General features: G+C 36.4%; 1 protein-coding gene across 1 annotated transcript; it reads right to left on the bottom strand.

The window, feature by feature from the left end:
• Nucleotides 1-379: 379 nt before the first annotated feature.
• LOC100733589 (zinc finger protein 709) lies at nt 380-15,590 on the bottom strand. The gene is made up of 4 exons (XM_003466738.5): nt 15,450-15,590; nt 4,888-5,014; nt 4,645-4,702; nt 380-3,043 (listed from the first exon to the last, which is right to left on the bottom strand). The coding sequence occupies exons 1-4, from the start codon at nt 15,450-15,452 to the stop codon at nt 1,408-1,410; spliced, it is 1,824 nt and encodes a 607-aa protein (XP_003466786.2). The 5' UTR covers nt 15,453-15,590; the 3' UTR covers nt 380-1,407.
• Between the last annotated feature and the right edge of the window lie 3,787 nt (nt 15,591-19,377).

The following is a 19,377-nucleotide window of genomic DNA, read 5'->3' as shown; positions in this document are numbered from 1 at the left end:
TCCTGTTAGATTTGCAAGGGTCAGTACAGTGGACTCAAGGCCTTCAATTGGCCTATTTTAATATCCAGTGAAGGGACAAGCCTTTAACACTCTTCCACATCTGATTCTGTGGCAGCCACTGAAAGGAAATCCTGTATATCCTTACATTAAACCTGTTTCTATATTATGTGCTGACTTACAAATGACTCTAATTCATAGCCATCTTTCTTCTTATGTATCACAATTAGACACAGCAGTATGGTTATTTTTTGGTATCAGTAGTAGTGAAATTAATACAAAATTATAAGTCATATCAATATAAACATGAAAAGTAACACACTGATACTAAGGAAATTTTATATAATTTGTAATATTGAGCCCACTATGAAAGCAAAAGTGATTAATTTAAGCATTTGATATAATTGCTTTTATATAGGAATCTTGTCTGAATATGAAAAATAAAACATTTGCTAAGCTAGAAGTTGTGAAAACAAATGAAATTTTCAAATTTACATGTTCACACACATCTCTATGTATACATATATAACATCCAATTAAAAACTTCTATTTACATGTAATACGGTGTATTCACATCAAGAAAATTAAAATCAAAGCTAGTGAGAAATCTCAATTAAAAAGTGAGAAATGTGATTTTAGTACTCTACACCTATTAACAAGAAAAACAGACTAAAACTACATATATAAACCATACCTGTGAGAAATGCATTTTGATTCACCTTGTTGAAGTAGAACACTGTATTTATTAATTTTAAAGACAACTGCTTACACAAAAATATGTCAGTATTTTGTATAGTAAAGACTATAGATACATAAGTCAGGTATTTACAAGTGATTTTACACTCGAAGATACCTTCATCTGGGAAGGTATTTTCAGGAAATTTTATGAAGAAATATTGACATTGAAATTTTCATTAAATTTATACAGGTGTCTAGTACATGAGGCATTTTTATAGGATTTTCAAAATAAGGTTAAGTATGTAGGGTTTCTCCACAGTGTGATTTCTTTTATGTAATTGATTAAAACTGCTCATTGTACACTTTTTCCACATTACTTACATACATAGGGTTCCAAATCTGTATAGGAGACCTATGTATCTGAGGACTCACTACCAAATCATTGTCTAGGGCTTACCTGCCTAGGGTTATTCACATGTGGGACACCTTTCATGACTTTGACCATATTGCTGTGTAGTGAACCCTTTCTCACAGTGCTTTCACAACAGGGTGACAATAACCATTTGTGGTGTATCATTCTCACATTTCTTACACATAAAGCATTTCTTCCCAGTGTGAAATCTTTCACATATCTGACAGGTTCTCTGTTGTCTGAATGCTTTCCCAGATTGTTTACATGCATAGGGATTTTTCCCAGTGTGAATTCTTTCATGTATTTTTTTTTTACACTGCTTAAATGTATGGGGTTTCTCCAGTATGAGTTCTTTCATGCATTTTAAAATTACTCTGTTGTCTGAATGCTTTTCCACACAGTTTACATGTGTAGGGTTTTTCCCCAGTGTGAATTCTTTCATGTATTTTATAGCACATCTGTCTACTGAATGCTTTTCCACATTTCTCACATACATATGGTTTCTCCCCAGTGTGATTTCTTTCATGTATTTTACAATTACTCAGTGTAGTGAATGTTTTCCCACACTGTTTACATGCATAGGGTTTCTCCCCGCTGTGCCTTCTTTCATGTATTTTACGGCAACTCAGTGTAGTGAATCCTTTCCCACACTGGCTGCATGTATAGGGTTTCTCTCCAGTGTGACTTCTTTCATGTATTTTGTAACACATCTGTCTGGTGAATGCTTTTCCACATTTCTCACACACATATGGCTTCTGCCCAGTGTGAGTTCTTTCATGTATCTTACAATAACTCAATGCAGTAAAAGCTTTCCCACATTGTTTACATTTATAGGCTTTCTCGCCTGTATGGGTTCGTGAATGTCTGCGAAATACAGACTTATCGGCAAATCCTTTCCCACACTGCTTACATACATAGGGTTTCTCCCCAGTGTGACTTCGTTCATGTATTTTACGATAACTCAGTGTAGTGAATGCTTTTCCACACTGGTTACACACATAGGGCTTTTCCCCAGTGTGACATCTTTGATGTATTTTACAATAACTCAATGTAGTAAAAGCTTTCCCACATTGCTTACATATATAGGCTTTCTCACCTGTGTGAGATCGTTTATGTTTGCAAAATGCAGACTTATCAGCAAATCCTCTTCCACATTGCTTACATACATAGGGTTTCTCCCCAGTGTGAATTCGTTCATGTACTTTACGGTAACTGGGAGTAGTAAATGCTTTCCCACACTGGTTACATGCATAGGGTTTTTCCCCAGTGTGACTTCTTTCATGTATTTTATAACACATCTTTCTAGTGAATGATTTTCCACATTTCTCACACACATATGGCTTTTCCCCAGTGTGAATTCTTTCATGTATTTTACGATAACTAAGTGTAGTGAATGACTTCCCACACTGCTTACATGTAAAAGCTTTCTCTCCTTTATGTCTGAAAAATACTGACTTATCAGTAAATTCTTTTTCACCTTGCTTACTTACATAGGGTTTCTTTGTAGTATGAATTCTTTCATGGATTTTAACACCACCGGGAGGGATGGAGCCTTTCAATCTTTTCTTACATACAAAGATCTCCTGTCCAAGGTGAGTTATGTCCCTAAGGTCACAGTTGGTGTTGCCACATCGCTCATATTGGTAGTTTTTCTCTACAATCTTTGTTCTTGTGTCCTTTGGAAAGTACTGGACATTGCTGCAGGTTTTTCCATGTTCATAACAATTATCCAGCTTATCACCAGAGCCCACATACTCACATGGTTTCAGTCCAGTATCAGGTAAAATGGGCACATTTAGTGATAAATGCCCAGTTAGGTGCTTTCTACAAGCTAGACTTTCACCAGGCTTTAGAGCAGCTCGTGGCATCTTCACATTCTCATCTGAAGTCCAAGGAAATAGATTTTTATGTTGATTCCAAGCTTCATTATCATCAAATTTTACCACCTCTTCATTTCTTAACAACAACAACAAAAGAACAAGAATGTTAATCACAATGAAAAGGTCTCCATATCTGTACTTTACCAGGACAAGTTCCAGCTTGATGATGGGTAAAAAGGTTTTAGTCTGTATGGGCTGAATTCCTCAGAGACTTCCTCCAAAACACCCACTTCCCTAGGAATTTTACTCATTTGAAATTTTAAATGTATACATGTCTGTAATACATAAGGTCTAGTTTCATTTAGGTCATTAATACACAGGTGTCTCTCACATGGATCATTTCAGGCACCTTTCTCCGTATCTCTGTCCCTCTCTCTCCTTACTCTGGATATCTTTTCCACCTCCAAAAACAGCCTTCCTATCTCTATCACTTCTCTTTCATTTCAGTCCCCAACTTACATTTTGGAATCTCATATGAAAGGCAAAATCATGATCCTTCCCTTTATTTGTCTCATTTATTTCATTTAACTTTATGAGATGGAGTCTATCTGCTTAGTTGTTACTTGCCAAAAGACGTATCATTCTTCTTTATGGCTGAATACGTAACGTATTTTTCAGTGTTGAGGATTAAACAATGGTTTTAACCATGCATTATTCTTTTTTGTTTCTTTATTCTGAGAGCAATTCTCACTGATCATTCATTTAGTCAGGGTGAACACTTCACATTGTCTTCCTGCTAGCTCAGCTTAAGAGAGCAATGGGATTATCAAAAGATACCACGATGCGGAGTCCACCCCATGCTTCTTATCCATGTGTGTAACTGTGAGCATCTAGGATGCTACAAGAGATTAGGTCTCATGATTTCCAGAAATCAAGACACTGTGAATACCCAGGTATATGCTGCTCTGAACATGAGTACACATGTGTTGCTAAGACAGGATGATTTTAAATGCTTTCAAAATATATTTAGGGAAGTTTACTTGAATCAACTGCAAATTTCTAATTTTACTATTTAAATATCTGTAGATTATCAAAATGGTTCTATTTTACGTTCTTACCAACAGTGTATGAGCGTGTGTTCTAACAAATTCTTTAAAGGTGTTTTAAAACCTCTATTATTACAACAATAGGAATTATTTGCAGCTTGAGTAATGCTCCCAGGTTAGCAATTTTTTAGATGATGTATGTCTCATTAATATATGTATATGAACAGATATTGTCAAGATGACTTTCTCTCGGGGCTGGGGATTTAGCTCAGCGGCATAAGCGCCTGCCTTGCAAGCAGGCAGTCGTGAGTTCGATCCCTGGTACCGATAAAAACGAAAAAAAAAAAAAAAAAGATGACTTTCTCTCAAAGAAAATTTATTCTTATATGCCTATATACAATATACAAATCGAATATTACACATTTCTATGATGCTGGTCATGAAAGAACTTTTTATAGTGATCTATGAGACAGTGGTTCTTGTTGCATAATATCATCACTAACTTAAGCTTCCTTAATCTTCCTGCATTTAAGTGTCAGATTATAGAAAACTGAACTGTATGCACATCTGGACAATGTTTGTAAGATTAAATAAATTTGACCATGGTTTCCTTTTTAAAGTTTCTTTGTAATATTTCTATTTATACACTGACTGTAAGGGAATATTAGTTTTACATATAAATGCATATTACCTTAGATTTCTTGAGCAACTTTTGTATTCTTCTATTTGTTGGTTCTCCAAGGTCCTTCCTGAAATGTAACCATAAAAATATAAAAAGTCACTATATCATTATATAATTATTAGCAGATCACAGTTAGATTTATGGTATAATATAAATTCTTCAAAATGTTTTCACATTCTAGTTACTGAATCTGTTCCAATCAGCAAGAATCAAAGCTCTCTCATTGTGTTAATGAGAAAGTATCATCCTTACCTATAGCAGTCATATTCATAAACGTTTCCCACATCACATCTCTGCAGAGCTTCTTTTGGGTTGGATTCAGCACAGCCCACTCCTCCTTGGTGAAGTTCACTGTTACATCCTCCAAGGTTACTGCCTCCTAAAGAATCACACATATAATTCCTGAAAGAAGGTTGAGACTTATACCCTAAGATATTTAATCTGTTCTCATAAAAGCTGAATTGAAGCTGATTCTTTCAAATATTAACTCCATGCCTCGGTCACCTAATTCCACACAGCAATTCTGATGCTAGATTCCAACTCACAGCTCCAGCAATAGCAGAACAGTAGCACTGGTTGCCTGGTAGAGTCACTGAAATTTTATTTGTTTACTTTATGTGGTGGAGCTCATAAGGGGTGCCTGCAAATTGTCATCCAGAAAACCATGGCAGGTAAATATCTAATCAAGGGTTCTGAGTTAGAGTTGAGCAACAGATGACAACTGTTTTCAAATCCAATTCTTCATACAATCAAGTCATTTTTTTTAATGGTCTTAGGCTGCATTAAGAAATTTGATATGGTTGGAAAGAAAAAACTGAATGGAATATTAAATAAAGTTTATGAATAATAATGAAAACACATGGAAAAACAGTATTATCAGAGCAAGACTGTGGGACATGAAAAGAGTGCAAGAGAGACATATTATCTTGTACTTCAGTGACACCAAATCAACTTGCAGTCAGGAGCAGCTAAGAGAGATTAATGAGGGAGCAACAGGAATGAATACACTGAATCAAAAGTAAAGAAATCAAAAGATAATTAGACACGAATTACAAATGGAAAACCTCAGCCAGGTGTGGAAGTACATAGCTTTAATCCCAGCACTTAGGACACTTGGTACAAAGACGTTGTTTGAGAACTGTCATGGATTCAAAGTCCAGCTCCAGCTATATAGTAACTGCAAGACCAGTCAAGATTATGGGGAGATCCTAATGTTAAACCCACCTCAAAAAGGAATACGGACAACACTCAACACCTGCTGAGCACAAGGTGATAGCTTGCACAATATACATGAAAGACATTCATATTCTACCTTCATTACAATGTAAATTTAGTAGAAAGAATAACAAATGGATCTCAGGGAAGGAATAAAGCCCTCTATGGATCCATAGGTAAATAGAATTACTGACTCAAGATGCAGCTGGTTTACACATCTCTTGAACTTACCATATGGTTCAATCATGTTCAGGTAGAAGCAGGTATGTACCTGGAAACCTCAACTGTACTCCCTTTTGTTCTATGCACACAAATTACATACTTAAAGGGAACAATACACCTGAATTCCTTTGGACTTTGTAACAGAATAATTCTTAGTTATAAAAAGGAATTTCCTCAGAAAAAAAATCAAGGAGCCATCAGCATTAAAGGAGGTACAAAATCAGACATGGTGGCTCATACTTTAAATTCCAGCGCTTGGAAGGCTGAGTCAAGAGGATTGCTGTGAGTTTCAGGTCAGCCTGCTGTACATAGTGGCTCAAGACCAGCTTCAACTATATAACAAAAGCCAGGTAGGAAAAAAAAAGGCAAGTTGAAGTCTACAAAAACAATGAGAATAAAAAATCTGCTGTACACAATACAAAGATTTTGTATACACAATAAAGACAAATGAAGACAGATCTAAAGTATAATATACAATATAGCTGACTCAAGAAAAGCACTAAACATAAAACACTGTTCACTTGCAAGATGCAAATAAAACAATGCTGAGATTCCATCTCATATGAGAAAGAATGGCTATGACTATAAAATCAATCAACAAGATATACTGCCATGGCTGTGAGAAAAAACCCTTCCCCACTGTCAGAATGTAGACTGGTGCAACCACTGTGGAAAACAGTATGGAACTTCCTCAAAATTAGGACTACAGGTCTTATCTGACCCAGCTATTCTCCTTCCTGTATTTTCCCAAAAGAAAAGCATCCATACCACAGCAATTAATGCCCAGCTATCTTTATAGAGGCACAGTTTCTAACAGTTAAATCTTGAAAACAACACAAATGCCTATCAAAGGAAGAACAGATTAAAAAATGTGTGTATATAAACATATGTAAAATGGTGTACCACTCTCTGATAAATCATTTACTTGAAACATTTATTGCTGAAAGGATAGATACTGAGACTACAGTCTTAAGTGAAAAAAAGGGCACAGATGTTTGTATCACATTGTCTCACAAGTATGAGAAAAATGAAAGTGAAAGTAACAAGAGAAAAGTTGTACAAGAGTTATGATGAAATGGGGGAAATTGTTTAAAAGGAAAGGGGAACTTAGGGGGAAAGAAACAAAGAAAAAAATAATAAAAGAAGGATAAAATGGAAACAATGCTTTGTGCAGGGGGAGACAGTAGTTAAAAGAAGAGGAGGGGAATGAGGGAAAAAGGCAAATCAAGGTATGTAATGTAGTGGTACAGAATACCTATGATGAATGTGATCATCATATGTATCCAAATTGCACCAATAAGCCTAATAAAATATAAAAAACAAGGTCCAAATCTTGAGAAAATAATCAAAGAAAACTGAGATGTGGAAGAATACAGTAAGACTTATGTATGAATTAAAACTCAACTGATTTACTCCATACTTATCTCTTTTACTTAGGAGTTTACCAAAATTGACAGATCACTGATTCCCTTCCTATGTTTAGAGAATACATTCTGCTATTATTCATGACAAGATATACTTCTTGTCAAATAAACTTGAAAAATCTTTAACTTCATCATCCATGGAACTAATGAAAAAGTATTTTTTCTTTGATATACATATTAATGAACGGGAAAAGCAAGCCCTCCAAAATATTTCTCTGTGAAATTTCTGTAATACTGACAATTCCAAGGAAGCATAATAAAAACAATAATCATGGAAAATCACACGTGGTAAACTTAGGAAAACTTGCCCAAGGAAGAGAGTGGTCATCAATAATGGTAGAAAGGTTTGAATCAGGTAGTCTGTTCATCATCTGAATGCTTTCATCCATTGTCTAAGGCTCAATGAAATATTCTGAATACAAGCAGAACATTTATAGTATTATTCTTATTAAACCTCACCACAATTTTTTAAGAAAGAAACTGTTATAAAATGTTTTTGAAGTAAATAACCAATAACAAAGTTCACGTGCATCTACATCTGTTTACGTGCCTTCAAACATGAGGCATATTTCACAGATGTGGCATCAATAAGCGAGCAAAGTTGCAAATTTTGAGTCCTACAAATTCCCAGCAAGCCATGATCAAACTCTACGGTGGCCATCAGGGGACTAGGTCAGACCATCAGAAAGAGAGAGAAGAGGCATCAGAGCTGATCAGTGTCTGGATGTCTTGGGTATGGTGGAAATCCTATCACTACCTGGACAGAATTAGTAATATGCACATTGATGAGAACTGACTAAATAGGAAGCTATGCAAAAAGACACACTAGACCAGCACTGAGTCAATAAAATTTTCTGAAAGAATATTACATTGATAATATTCAATTTGTACCTCAAAATAAGTAAGGCTGAGAGTGATCAGATGATGATATGAAAGGGAATTCTCTAAAGAACAAACAGTTACTAGTACATATTCCTCTCAACAGAGCATCTACTTATTAAGGCAAAAACAAGGATGTGAAACAAAAAATCATTTGTTTACAACTATACCAGAAGACTTCAAAACAATTCTGTCAGTAACCACAGGCTGAGGAAGACAGAAAAATTTGTGTAGTCACAAATTAAACATCACCACATTTCAAAGGAATTTACAGGATATTGCAGTGTTTAGCACACAGTGGCATGGTACAGTCTTCTCCAAATCACAAAATAAATTCACCCTCATAGACTGTTCTCAGAAAACAGTAAAGAACATTATGTCTGAAAAGTATCTGAAGTCATTCAAAGCAAAATCTTGCACAATATTAGAATAAAATTAGCAATCACGGAAATACATTTAGAATAATTTTAAGAATGTAACATTAAATTGCAAGTTTAAATGACACATTTCAAGTGAAAAGGAGGATTGAATATTAAGGATTTCATAACACATGAAAGTGAATGTGTATCTTGTAATTGTTTCTGAGAACCAGAAATTAGAGTTTCAAATGAAATTAAGAACAATGCATGCCCTTATTGGAAAATAACAAATCTACCAACTTCAGAAAAGTGTAGAAAAAAATGAGATTAAAAATGAAAATTATTCCAGAGATAACAAAACATTTCAGTGCTCAATATCCATGCAGATTATAAATGACAATAGAGAAGAAATTATTAAATGTATCAATGACATTTTTAAAAAATCAACCAAATGCATTGCAATTAAATCTTGGACAAAAATCCTAAAAGTGTATGAACTGAAACAGAAAAAATACAAGAAACAACAACAGAATAGGAATAGATTTAAAATGGAACACACAAAATGATCTTCACTTGCATTGAACATCAAAATGTATGTTAGAAAATTAAGTTTCAAGAAGAAATTAATAGAATAAGATACTGTACCACAGATCATCTCCCTAGATAAAAATATAAAAATTTCCATATAAATATGTATCACACAATCAAATGGATTGGACATTGTAAACATAACAACATATTAAACCCACAGTGACGCATTTTCACAAATGTTAAAAACACACATATAAAAGAACTATAATGAGCACAAGATAAAAATCAAAAAAATATTACGCTGACAACTATAGGTCAAATGATTCTATGTGTGGGCAAAGTAAGACACAAATATCTATTAAAAAATTACCTGAAAAATTCATATATGTGAATATCTGCACAAATTTTGAAATTTTTTTTCTGAAGACCAGTATTTCTTATTTTATCAAAAATCCTAATTCATGCAGAAAAAAATCAACAGTAACATTTTTAAGCACATGAAAGACAGTAAAAACAAAAGCATGGTTAATATAACACAAACCCAGAGGCAGTGAAGTAGGGACAGTGAAGGAACTGAACTATAATCTCTCTTAAAGCATGCATCCACGAGCTTGTTCAACAGAGACCTACAAGAATCTGTACCCTATTCCCCTATCACAATTATGATAGAGCAACCTCAATTATTAACTCATAGTAACTCCTAAGAGTGGAAACCAAATAAACTCTTGCTTAATGAGATGGTTAAAGGCCAAAGAGATTACAAACCTTGATCTGTGGCCACCATGGACATCACTATAAGAAATCAGGGAAATGTAGTGGAGGTAACCATAGTTGATTTCCTCACCTCCACCTTGCTTTTTAAACATGTCTATGATGAATGTAAAACAAATACATGCATTGCATCTGAATATTTCTTGCTTCCTCAGAAGTGATCCATTCTATACTCAGTTTTAAACAAAGAAAATCCAGGTATTATGGTGAAATTTTAAAGGACAAAATTTCCAATATTCCTTCAAAAATAATTAGGTGAGCATAGGAGTAAGAAATTTGAGAACCTACGGAGCATATCTATCAAAAAGTTTTACAGCACACAGACTCTTAAATCCTTGAGGTAACTTGTATATTAGATGAGAAGCTTGCAGGAAAAGAAGCAAATTTAGGTAAAAAGGCTGTTGAACATAAACCAATTTTACAATGAAAGTTGGTGTGCCCAAAATCAGTGTACCTCCCCAAGTGACCAAACTGATGACAAATTCAGAGCACAGTCCTGGTACACTGCTTCATATGAAGATTGCTGTACAAGCCATGTGATGTCGTTTTTCATTATAAGTCATCATTCTGGAGTTCTAAAGCTGTAGCACATTAAGTCACTCCATTAGTAAAAATCAATATGATATCTCAGAATGGCTTATGATAAAAAGAGAAGGACATTCGACTACACAGAAAATTATAACAGTCTTAGATTTTTTCTTTGAGAACCTAGGGAACATATCTATCAAAAATTTTTACAGCACACAGACTCAATCTCAAATTCACAGATAATTACCTAGATCAAGAAGTTTTCAAGGAAGTCTTTCAGCATGGCACCTACTCATTCTTACTGAAAAACATTTTCAACTTTTCTTGACATTAAAATGAAAAACTGATGGTGTTTAATTTAACCAAGCACCGTGATCCCATTAGACAATTATGCTTGGTGATCCACAATCGTGATAGTGTCAATCCAGGAGGCTAAGAAGAGAACAGTGTCAAACTCAGCCTGAGCTCCACAGAAAGACCCAGTATTAAAACTGAAATAATAAAACTAAGCATGTAAAAGGTTGGACGTCACTCAGAGGGAAGTTCAACCTCCAGTAATACAAAGAAATATGCTGCACTCATTTCTATCCTTGAGAATACCCTTTACAATACACTTAGGTTCTGTTTTTCATGTTATTTTTTAAGGAAAAAAATTCCAATATTCCTTCAAAAATAATTAGGTGAGGCATAGGAGTAAGAGAAGATATATACTTCCTATATTTGTCACTGAAGTTTATAGTCTTGATGCACCTGCAAACACAGCCAGCATATTATAACTTTTCAAATCTCACACTAAGAATATCCTCAGTGAAACCATACAAGGACACACCTGTGAATTCACTGTGACTTGAGTTCATGTCAGAATTCAATAGAATTTTAGGGGCATAATTTCTGCCTCCAAAGCTGAAGAATTTGATGTAGGCATAGAGAGAACTATAGTACACATTTGTTTAAAAAAGTATGGTGGCTAAAATCAGTCCTATTCCATGCTCCTTGTATGTGACAATTTCCATTGTTCAGGATTCATTCCCACAATAGTCCTAAATCTGGAAACTCAGCAGTGCTCAGGCTAACCACACCACCACTCTACCACATTGCTAGGCCTCCCCCGAAACCTATGTTCTTCAGAGTACATTCTTTAAGCAGCTGTCATAAAATCTACAGCATCAGACATTTGAACATGAAGTCACATTTATCCTCACTGTTGCAGACACCTGGTAAACACTTCGTGGTATTTTATGTAAGCTGATGGAAACTTTATTATGTAGCAATGACATTTGCACAGAGTCAAATGAATTCATAAAAATCACCTTCATGTTATATACATGTTCACACTGAACCGTATCTCAAACCAATAAATTATCTCTGAAAATTTTGGCACAGTGTAATAATTTACCAATTTCATTTGAATACATTCAAAAATAATTGGTCCTTATATTGTACTTTTTGGTCACTTAAGCTTTTGAATTTTCTCATCATTTCATTTATCCCCAGAATTTACTAAGCCTACTCATGCAGACATGGCTGTTGAGACACAGCACTCTGGGTGAGTGCACTATAACTAAGTCTCCCTGAGCAACAGAAAGAATGGACACAGAATGCCAATAAGGACATGTGATAAATTATAGAATTAATATGTCCCAGTGGAGAAACAGCACACTACAGGAATCAGCTATCTGAAGACATGAGTGTGCCTTTTGTCCCACTGCAGCAGCATGAAAGGAGAATGTAGTAAATCTCCCTTATCAGCTGGTTCACCAAGAACTATCATGTGAAATCCAAGTGAGATTATGAGGTCATTATGAAAATAAAAGCATCTAGTGCACACTGTCTTCCACAGAGGAACTGCATACTTTCCAAGTGTAGGATAGTAAAGCATAGTTATAGGCTTGGAACTTAATGTGCTTTCTAGGCAGAATAATTCCGGTGTAGAAAGGCAGATAATGACCCATGGTCAAAGCAGTGACAACAGTCTCTAAAACTAGTGTGAGTCACAGAGAGAAATGGAAATACTTTCCCTTCAACCTTATACATGTTCAGTGTCTTGTGTTTCAATGACTCAGCCCTGAGTTTTTTCTCCAAAAATTTCCATCCTAACCCTTCATTCTCATGTAAATCAAATACTTTGACCAGAGTGGGATAGCTCTTTATAACACACACACACACAAAAAAAAAAAAAAAAAAAAAAAAAAAAGGAAAGAAAGAAAGAAAAAATGGCAGAGTATTTTTCACTTTTTGGAACAAAATTATAATGCTGTAAAAAATAGGTTGCTCAGGAAAAACTGATTCAGCATTCAAACAAACAAACAAAACCTCTGATGAGTGTCATGTCCTACAAAGGACTCTATGAAGTTCTGAACAAATGGATGGACAAATGTTACCTGAGTTGGAAACAGAGGACATCTTCATCAACTGAAAAGCGACTTAAGATAAAACATTGAAAAGCACAGAATATATGAGACCACAAGCAAATATCCTGTCTAAGACTTGGGTTCTTTAAATCTGCTCAATATGCATACCTTGTTCTGCATTTGGGAAATTTATGTAACACAGTCAAATTCATAATAAAACACAAAATATCTCATGTATTTTAAGGAATACGTACTGTAAATCACTAGTTGTTCACCTGTGGTGTCCTTTTTCTGACAGAATACTTAATTATTACTAATATCAAATTTGCTACCATGAGCCGCCATGTACCACTACCGTGAAAAAATGAGTAAGATTCAAAACTGTAAGTAAGATTTGCACTAAATTTTTGTTTTTCCCTTTACTACTAATATCTCAGGCATTCATGCATATTAGACCAGTTAGCTTGGGGTAGAAGTATACCTCAAAATATTTATTTCATATTGAAAAATGTCTTGCTCAGCTAGCTCGGCTCAGTTTCTTAGTTTAAATACTCCTGTCAAAGGTGCCCAAGTAGCTAGGTGTGTACTGCCATGCCTCAGTGATGTTTACTTTACCCAAGCACTGAAATCTTAGTAAATCATGGGGTTTGAGGAACCCAATTATAAGCTAGCAAGGTGGCACAGGTCTGTGTTCCCAACAGTCAAGGGAGAAGAGACTATCAAAATATCTCCAAACCTGAGCAACTTAGTAAAATCTGGTCTCGAAAATTAAAAACACAAAAAAGAAAAAGATATCATTTAGATACACAAGCTAGTGGCAAAATTCTTGCATTACATCCCAGTACAATCAAAAGGATCAGGCACAATTTCAAATCATTTGTATCCAAAGAAATCTCTTCCCATTTTACATCACTGTGGATATCCATCTTATATTTAAGCATACAAGTGTCCTAATTCTAATTTTAACCTAAAAATGATTAGATGAGCTCATCAATAGCTACAGAAGAAATATTTATCTGTTACTAAGCTCTCTCTCTTCTTTAGGCCTGTGACCTTTGACCCGATCCCAGGACAAGCCAGGTCACAATTCTTCATTTGTTACCACTCTAAGAACAATCAACTTCTGGAGAAGTTTACTGTTGTAGTTGATGATTGTTGCCACCCTCCAAAAGCCCCTGCTCTTGTTTCCTTTTTACTTCCCTTTGCTCTTGACTGATCAGAACCCTTTTATTCTATTTAGTCAAATGCCTGCATAACTTATCCATGGGAATTTACAACTACTTCAGTATGTCTTAGATAAAAATAGCATTTAATATTTCAATTTTTTAAAAAATGTCTATAAATGTTCCATAGACTGCAAAGCAGTTAGTTCAGAAATGATACTCCTATGCCTTTCCAATCATATTAATATCAAATGTACACCTCCCTGTAGATGCCCCAGTACAACACATATCTCACTGTGGATTTAACAGAAGTGCTCCTTAACAGGAACACTTTGCTCTCCTTTGGTAAAACCTGAACAACACCTTCATCTTTCTCAGTGTTCAAAATTCTATGGAAAGCCTCAATTAAATAGTGAATATGTGACAAATAAGTTAGACAGCCAGCTTATAAATGAGGCAATTAACTAAGGAAGGACCACACACTGAGTTGGGAAATTAGCCATTTTGATAAGAATTAAAATGAGCCAATCACCCAGAAATTTGAACCCACTGAACTTCCTGCCCAACAAGGAATGCAGCCCCTCCCTAGTAAGCATCTGAATTTCCAGGAATGTAAAACACGAACTATTCAGCGTTTCTCAAAAATCTCATTTTCCTCTTAACAGTGCATGCTGAGGAAATGGAATGAGTCTGAGTACAAAGTGATTGTTTTAAAAATCACCGCGCTCTCTGAGATAGGTGGCCACTAAACACCTGAGCATTTACTGGGCTCTGCTTATTCATGATTAGCTCTGGATCCAGCGAACACAGGGCCACTCACTGGGTGGGAACGCTTCCAGAAATCAGGGCGCTATTATTCTATTTCCAATAAAGTCTCTAAAATCCTTCTTTTCGTTTGCGATTTCATTCCTTAATGTTTTGCTGTTTTGAGACCACGAGCTCCCTTCGCGCAGTAACACAATTGCAAACAGATGTCTAACACACGCACACACACACATACATACACACACACAAGTTTAAAGTGATGAGATGTTTTAAAATTTAAAGTGATGGGATGTTTTATCGCTTGTATGGAACCCAGAATTTCCCCTACAGCCCTACTAGGTCCAGACTGCTGGGGATACAGCTGTGCCGGGGGCTGCCCAGGAAGGTATCCTGGGCTGGCAGCGTCAGAGCACGCTTGGGACGCAGCGCTGTCTCCGCCTGAGCGAAGGGGAAACGTTTCAGATGACGACGCAGCCCCGGAGCCCAGCAAGGCTTCTGAGCTGGAGCTGAGCAGGGAGGCTGTAGATCGCCCTGGCTGTTTCTGACAACAAACATCCAAAAAGCACCAGATTCCTCCCATCCCCAGCTCCCGTCCCACAACGTCACCATTCTTGATGTTCTCCCAGGATCCTTTCAATGCAGCTCGCAACCAGTAGAAATTATGGAATACGATGGTTTAGTCAGCCAGGAGCTGTCAGCAGTGTACTGAAGATAAGCACAGTGGCGCCATGACACAGGAAGTGCCCACCTCCCTCACCAAGCCTGATTGGTTAGTTAGACCAAGCCCGCCCTCATCGCTGACTGGCTCCTGCTCTTTTGACACCCAGCTCAAGGAAGACTGCAAGAGAAACAAACCTCTTTCAGCAGGGGTGGAGCTCAAAGGATAAAGTGTAACCCAGGAATTGCTAGACCAGTCCCTCTCCCAGGGTATCAATCTCACTTCTCTTAAGCGATGCTTCCATTTAACGGCTTTTCTCCTGGGTTTTCAAAGATCTTATGGTTTTCTTAATGGGCTTAGTGGCTTTATTCCCTGAAAATGAGTCACAGATGTGCTCAGAACGTTCCAGGGTTGGTGTCCAGTGAAAGAGTCAATCCTTTGATGTCAGAAAACATCATTAATCAGGGCCAGAACAAATTAGAATAGAGGGAATCCTTGCTGTTGGGAAAGAGGCAGGTGGTTTCCTTACCAGGATTTTCCCACTATCTCTCTTTTTCATATCATTAGTCTCATTTTCATCAATGAAAATGAGTGTGGCCCCAAGAGGGAAACAATTATTGTGTAAATGAAGATATTGGAGTTGCATGTTAGCAATATTTGAAAATGAGTAAAAATTTTTAAAAAGCAAGCATTCCTACCCAGTCAGAAAAGCTTCATACTTTATCCAAGGTTCTATAAAATACCACAATTTTTGAAGATAAAGGTATTTGCAGTGTGAAGACCAGAGAAGCTGCTGGAACTGCTCCACATTTTGTCCACCTGATTAATTCCTCCATGTGATGTGGCAGGGGTGCAAAATGGCTTTAGGCTGTAAGCTGGCCCATCAGGTGTTGAAATTCTCCACCTGTCAAAATTTACCAGGAGTCAAGTGATACTTGTGTTAATAACTGTGGCTTGAAAGATGTATAGGCTATTAACAAAGCACACTTGTCGGTGTGCCTGGTTGAATCATGACAGTGTGACCTGAGGGACCAAATCTATCCCTGGCTCCTTCCTCTCGGCTTCTTTCCTTTCTCTATGGATTTTGGGTCTTTTAAAGTCAGTATCTTTGTCTGTTATTTCCATTTATGACTGGGGTGGGCATCTCATAAAACAGGATTCACCTGTGCTATTACATTAGCACTTACCTAACACTCAACCATGTATCATGCAGGAAATGTTTCACTAGCATTTTTGTGCTCTGCTCTTAGACTTTCCAGCTTCACTAATGTACATTGTATATTTTCATGCTTTACTAGTCATCCTGTATGTGACACCCTGACACAGGAATAAGTAACATTGACAGGATCATGGAATAGAACAAAAGCATTTGCTTCATGACGTCCAATAACAATCATTGTCCCCAAAACAAGTCCACTGTTGACAAAAATTCCTTTGGCAGTGTCGTTCGTTCCTGATAAATCATGCCATCAACCATACTTTTTGCAGGGATTTATAAATAGGCATAGATTACTATGTCAATGTGAATGAAAAATGCCTAACTAAATGGGAAAAGCATGATTATGAGTATAGAAGATCAACTCTACAGAGGACTGTTGCAAAATATTACAAAAGAGAAACAAAGAAGAAATTATTGGTTCTTTTTCTTTGGTGTAGTTCCAGTGTACATCTTCAACTTGGACATTGTCTCCTGGCTTCCAGCACAGATTCTTTAGCCTCCAGCAAAGACAATATGGCCTTGTGGCATAGAACCTTTGGCCATCTGACAGTGACACTGAAAACTATACTGGGCTCCAGGTATTCAAACAGATGCTTCATTTCTCCAGCTCATGGACAGACCTTTGCACTGTTCCACATATGACTATGTGAGTGGCCACTGAATGCCAGACTTTTAAATTTGTATATTTTACGATAAATCTGTTTCATTAGTAAGCACTGAATGATAGAGATTTTGGTACTGGGAACAGCTCGAGAAAAACAGAATTGGGAGGATGAAGTTCTTTAACATCTTTAGAGTATCCCAGAGCTGGCTCTCTAGTTTGATGAGCTCTAAAGACAACATGGTCTCTCCTAGTACTGTGGGGAATACTGATAACCCTTGCTGTGAAGTGCTTGAATTAATACACGATGCAGATCTATTTGTTTGTCTTAATTCACCAATTATGAAATATAAGAAATTTATAGACTTTATATATATTAAACTTTAGAATATTTTTGGCAGAGTGGGAAATACAATGGTGAGGTCTGGTTACCCTAAGCATCTCTGAACAAGCTAATGAGGGGCAATAAGGTGAACCCCTTCCTATACAATAAAATTCTCTGAGGACAAATTAATACATTAAAAAAGGAATTCTAAAATTCAAATCCCAATTCCAGACACACATTAAAAATATTAAATTTTCTAAGTGTGTCCTGAAAGAGAATCTTTCTTTTAGCCATTTAAGATTGGAAAAATCCAAACAGCAAAATTTGATTAGCTGCAGTACAGTGTAAATTCAATACTCAGCCTCAAAAGTTATCTGAGTAAAGCTGAGGGCACTGATCAGAAAACAGTGGTGCCCTTTAAAGAAGGATACAAACACTTAAGAGGATCCTGATGAGGCTGAGGGTGTTGATGGTATAGACTCTCAAAATTAGTATGCCAGAGGAAGAGACTTCCACACCACAGTGGTGGATGTAGCTTTACCACCCCAGTGGATGTGGCTTCTACCACTATATATGAGGAAACTAATACTACATTGTCCAAGCATGATCATGCGGATATTGTTATTGACTTGCTCAGATCACTCACTTTTGTCTCTATGCCTATAACCAGAAACAAATCACAAAAGATTCCTATGCATGAGGTACATACTGTGACCCATGAGGAGGTAAATGATTTTCCCAAAGAACTTGAATTTTGTAAGTCTTATATGCACAGGTATGATGAGTAACGTGGGGATGGAATTTTTGTATAGTGGGCAATGATGGTAAAATATAAACCTATATCAGTTTAAGTTTAATGATATGGGCCTGTGAACAGGTGATTCTGAACTTAATGTTGCAGCTTATTGGAAGAATGGTTTTAATAGTTTATTTCACTAGTTGGCAAAGCATGCCTCAAAATAGGATCCGCTGTGAGATGCCTGACACTCCATGGTTTACTGTTGATGAGGGGATTCAGAGGACTAGGAATGGAAAAGCTGCAATGGATTTGCCATGTCAATCCTAACCTGTCACATTGGAATGTTCCAGAAAATTCAATCTTCACTGAAACCTTAAGAAATGCACTCATGAGAAGAGTACACAGCATCCTTCAAAACCCTCGTCATTGCTCTTCTCTGTATGCTAGACCTGACAATAGGGACCACAGACTCCTAACTGGGAAAGTTAAGGGAGTTTGATTAGATCTAATAGTGGTAGAATTCAAGTGGCAACCCAGGATTGCCAAAGCTAAGTTCTTGCACTTACCAAAATGGACAATGATCAGAATTGTCAGGTGTGTGTAGACCTATGGTGTTTGCTGATTATCCATGGTGTTTCCAAAAATGAAGTGGATAGAAAGCCTAAAAAAATTTTAGATTTATAAAATTAAAAAGGGCAAATGAACAGAAATTTACTTCAAAAAGTAATAATGGAATTACAGACCTTCAATCAGCACAGAGTTTACAGACTCAGAAGCCCTTTAATGATTTATAGGTCAAGTAATGAAGGTGTGAAGTAAGAGGGGTATCACACTGCATTACTTGTAGTGATCTACAAGAAAAATTTTTGCACCCTATTCTCATGAGCTTATGTTCTTCTGTCTTAAAGAGGTCTTAATTCCAGAAGGGCAAAGACCTGGGCCAGGAAGCACAACAATGATATCACTGAACTGAACACGAAGACTTCCCCAAG

The sequence above is a fragment of the Cavia porcellus genome, unplaced genomic scaffold, assembly GCF_034190915.1.
Source record: "Cavia porcellus strain 051 isolate PalLab524CR breed Dunkin Hartley unplaced genomic scaffold, mCavPor4.1 scaffold_8, whole genome shotgun sequence".
In the NCBI taxonomy this organism is placed as follows: Eukaryota; Metazoa; Chordata; class Mammalia; order Rodentia; family Caviidae; genus Cavia; species Cavia porcellus.
Note: the sequence above shows the minus strand (reverse complement) of the source record. Positions and strands in the feature narration are given on the sequence as shown.

Coding starts and splice junctions, on each gene's coding strand:
- LOC100733589 (XM_003466738.5), bottom strand. Junction 4,703..4,887: donor TATGAATATGACTGCTATAG/GTAAGGATGATA, acceptor GTTACATTTCAG/GAAGGACCTTGGAGAACCAA. Junction 3,044..4,644: donor AGTTGCTCAAGAAATCTAAG/GTAATATGCATT, acceptor GTTGTTGTTAAG/AAATGAAGAGGTGGTAAAAT.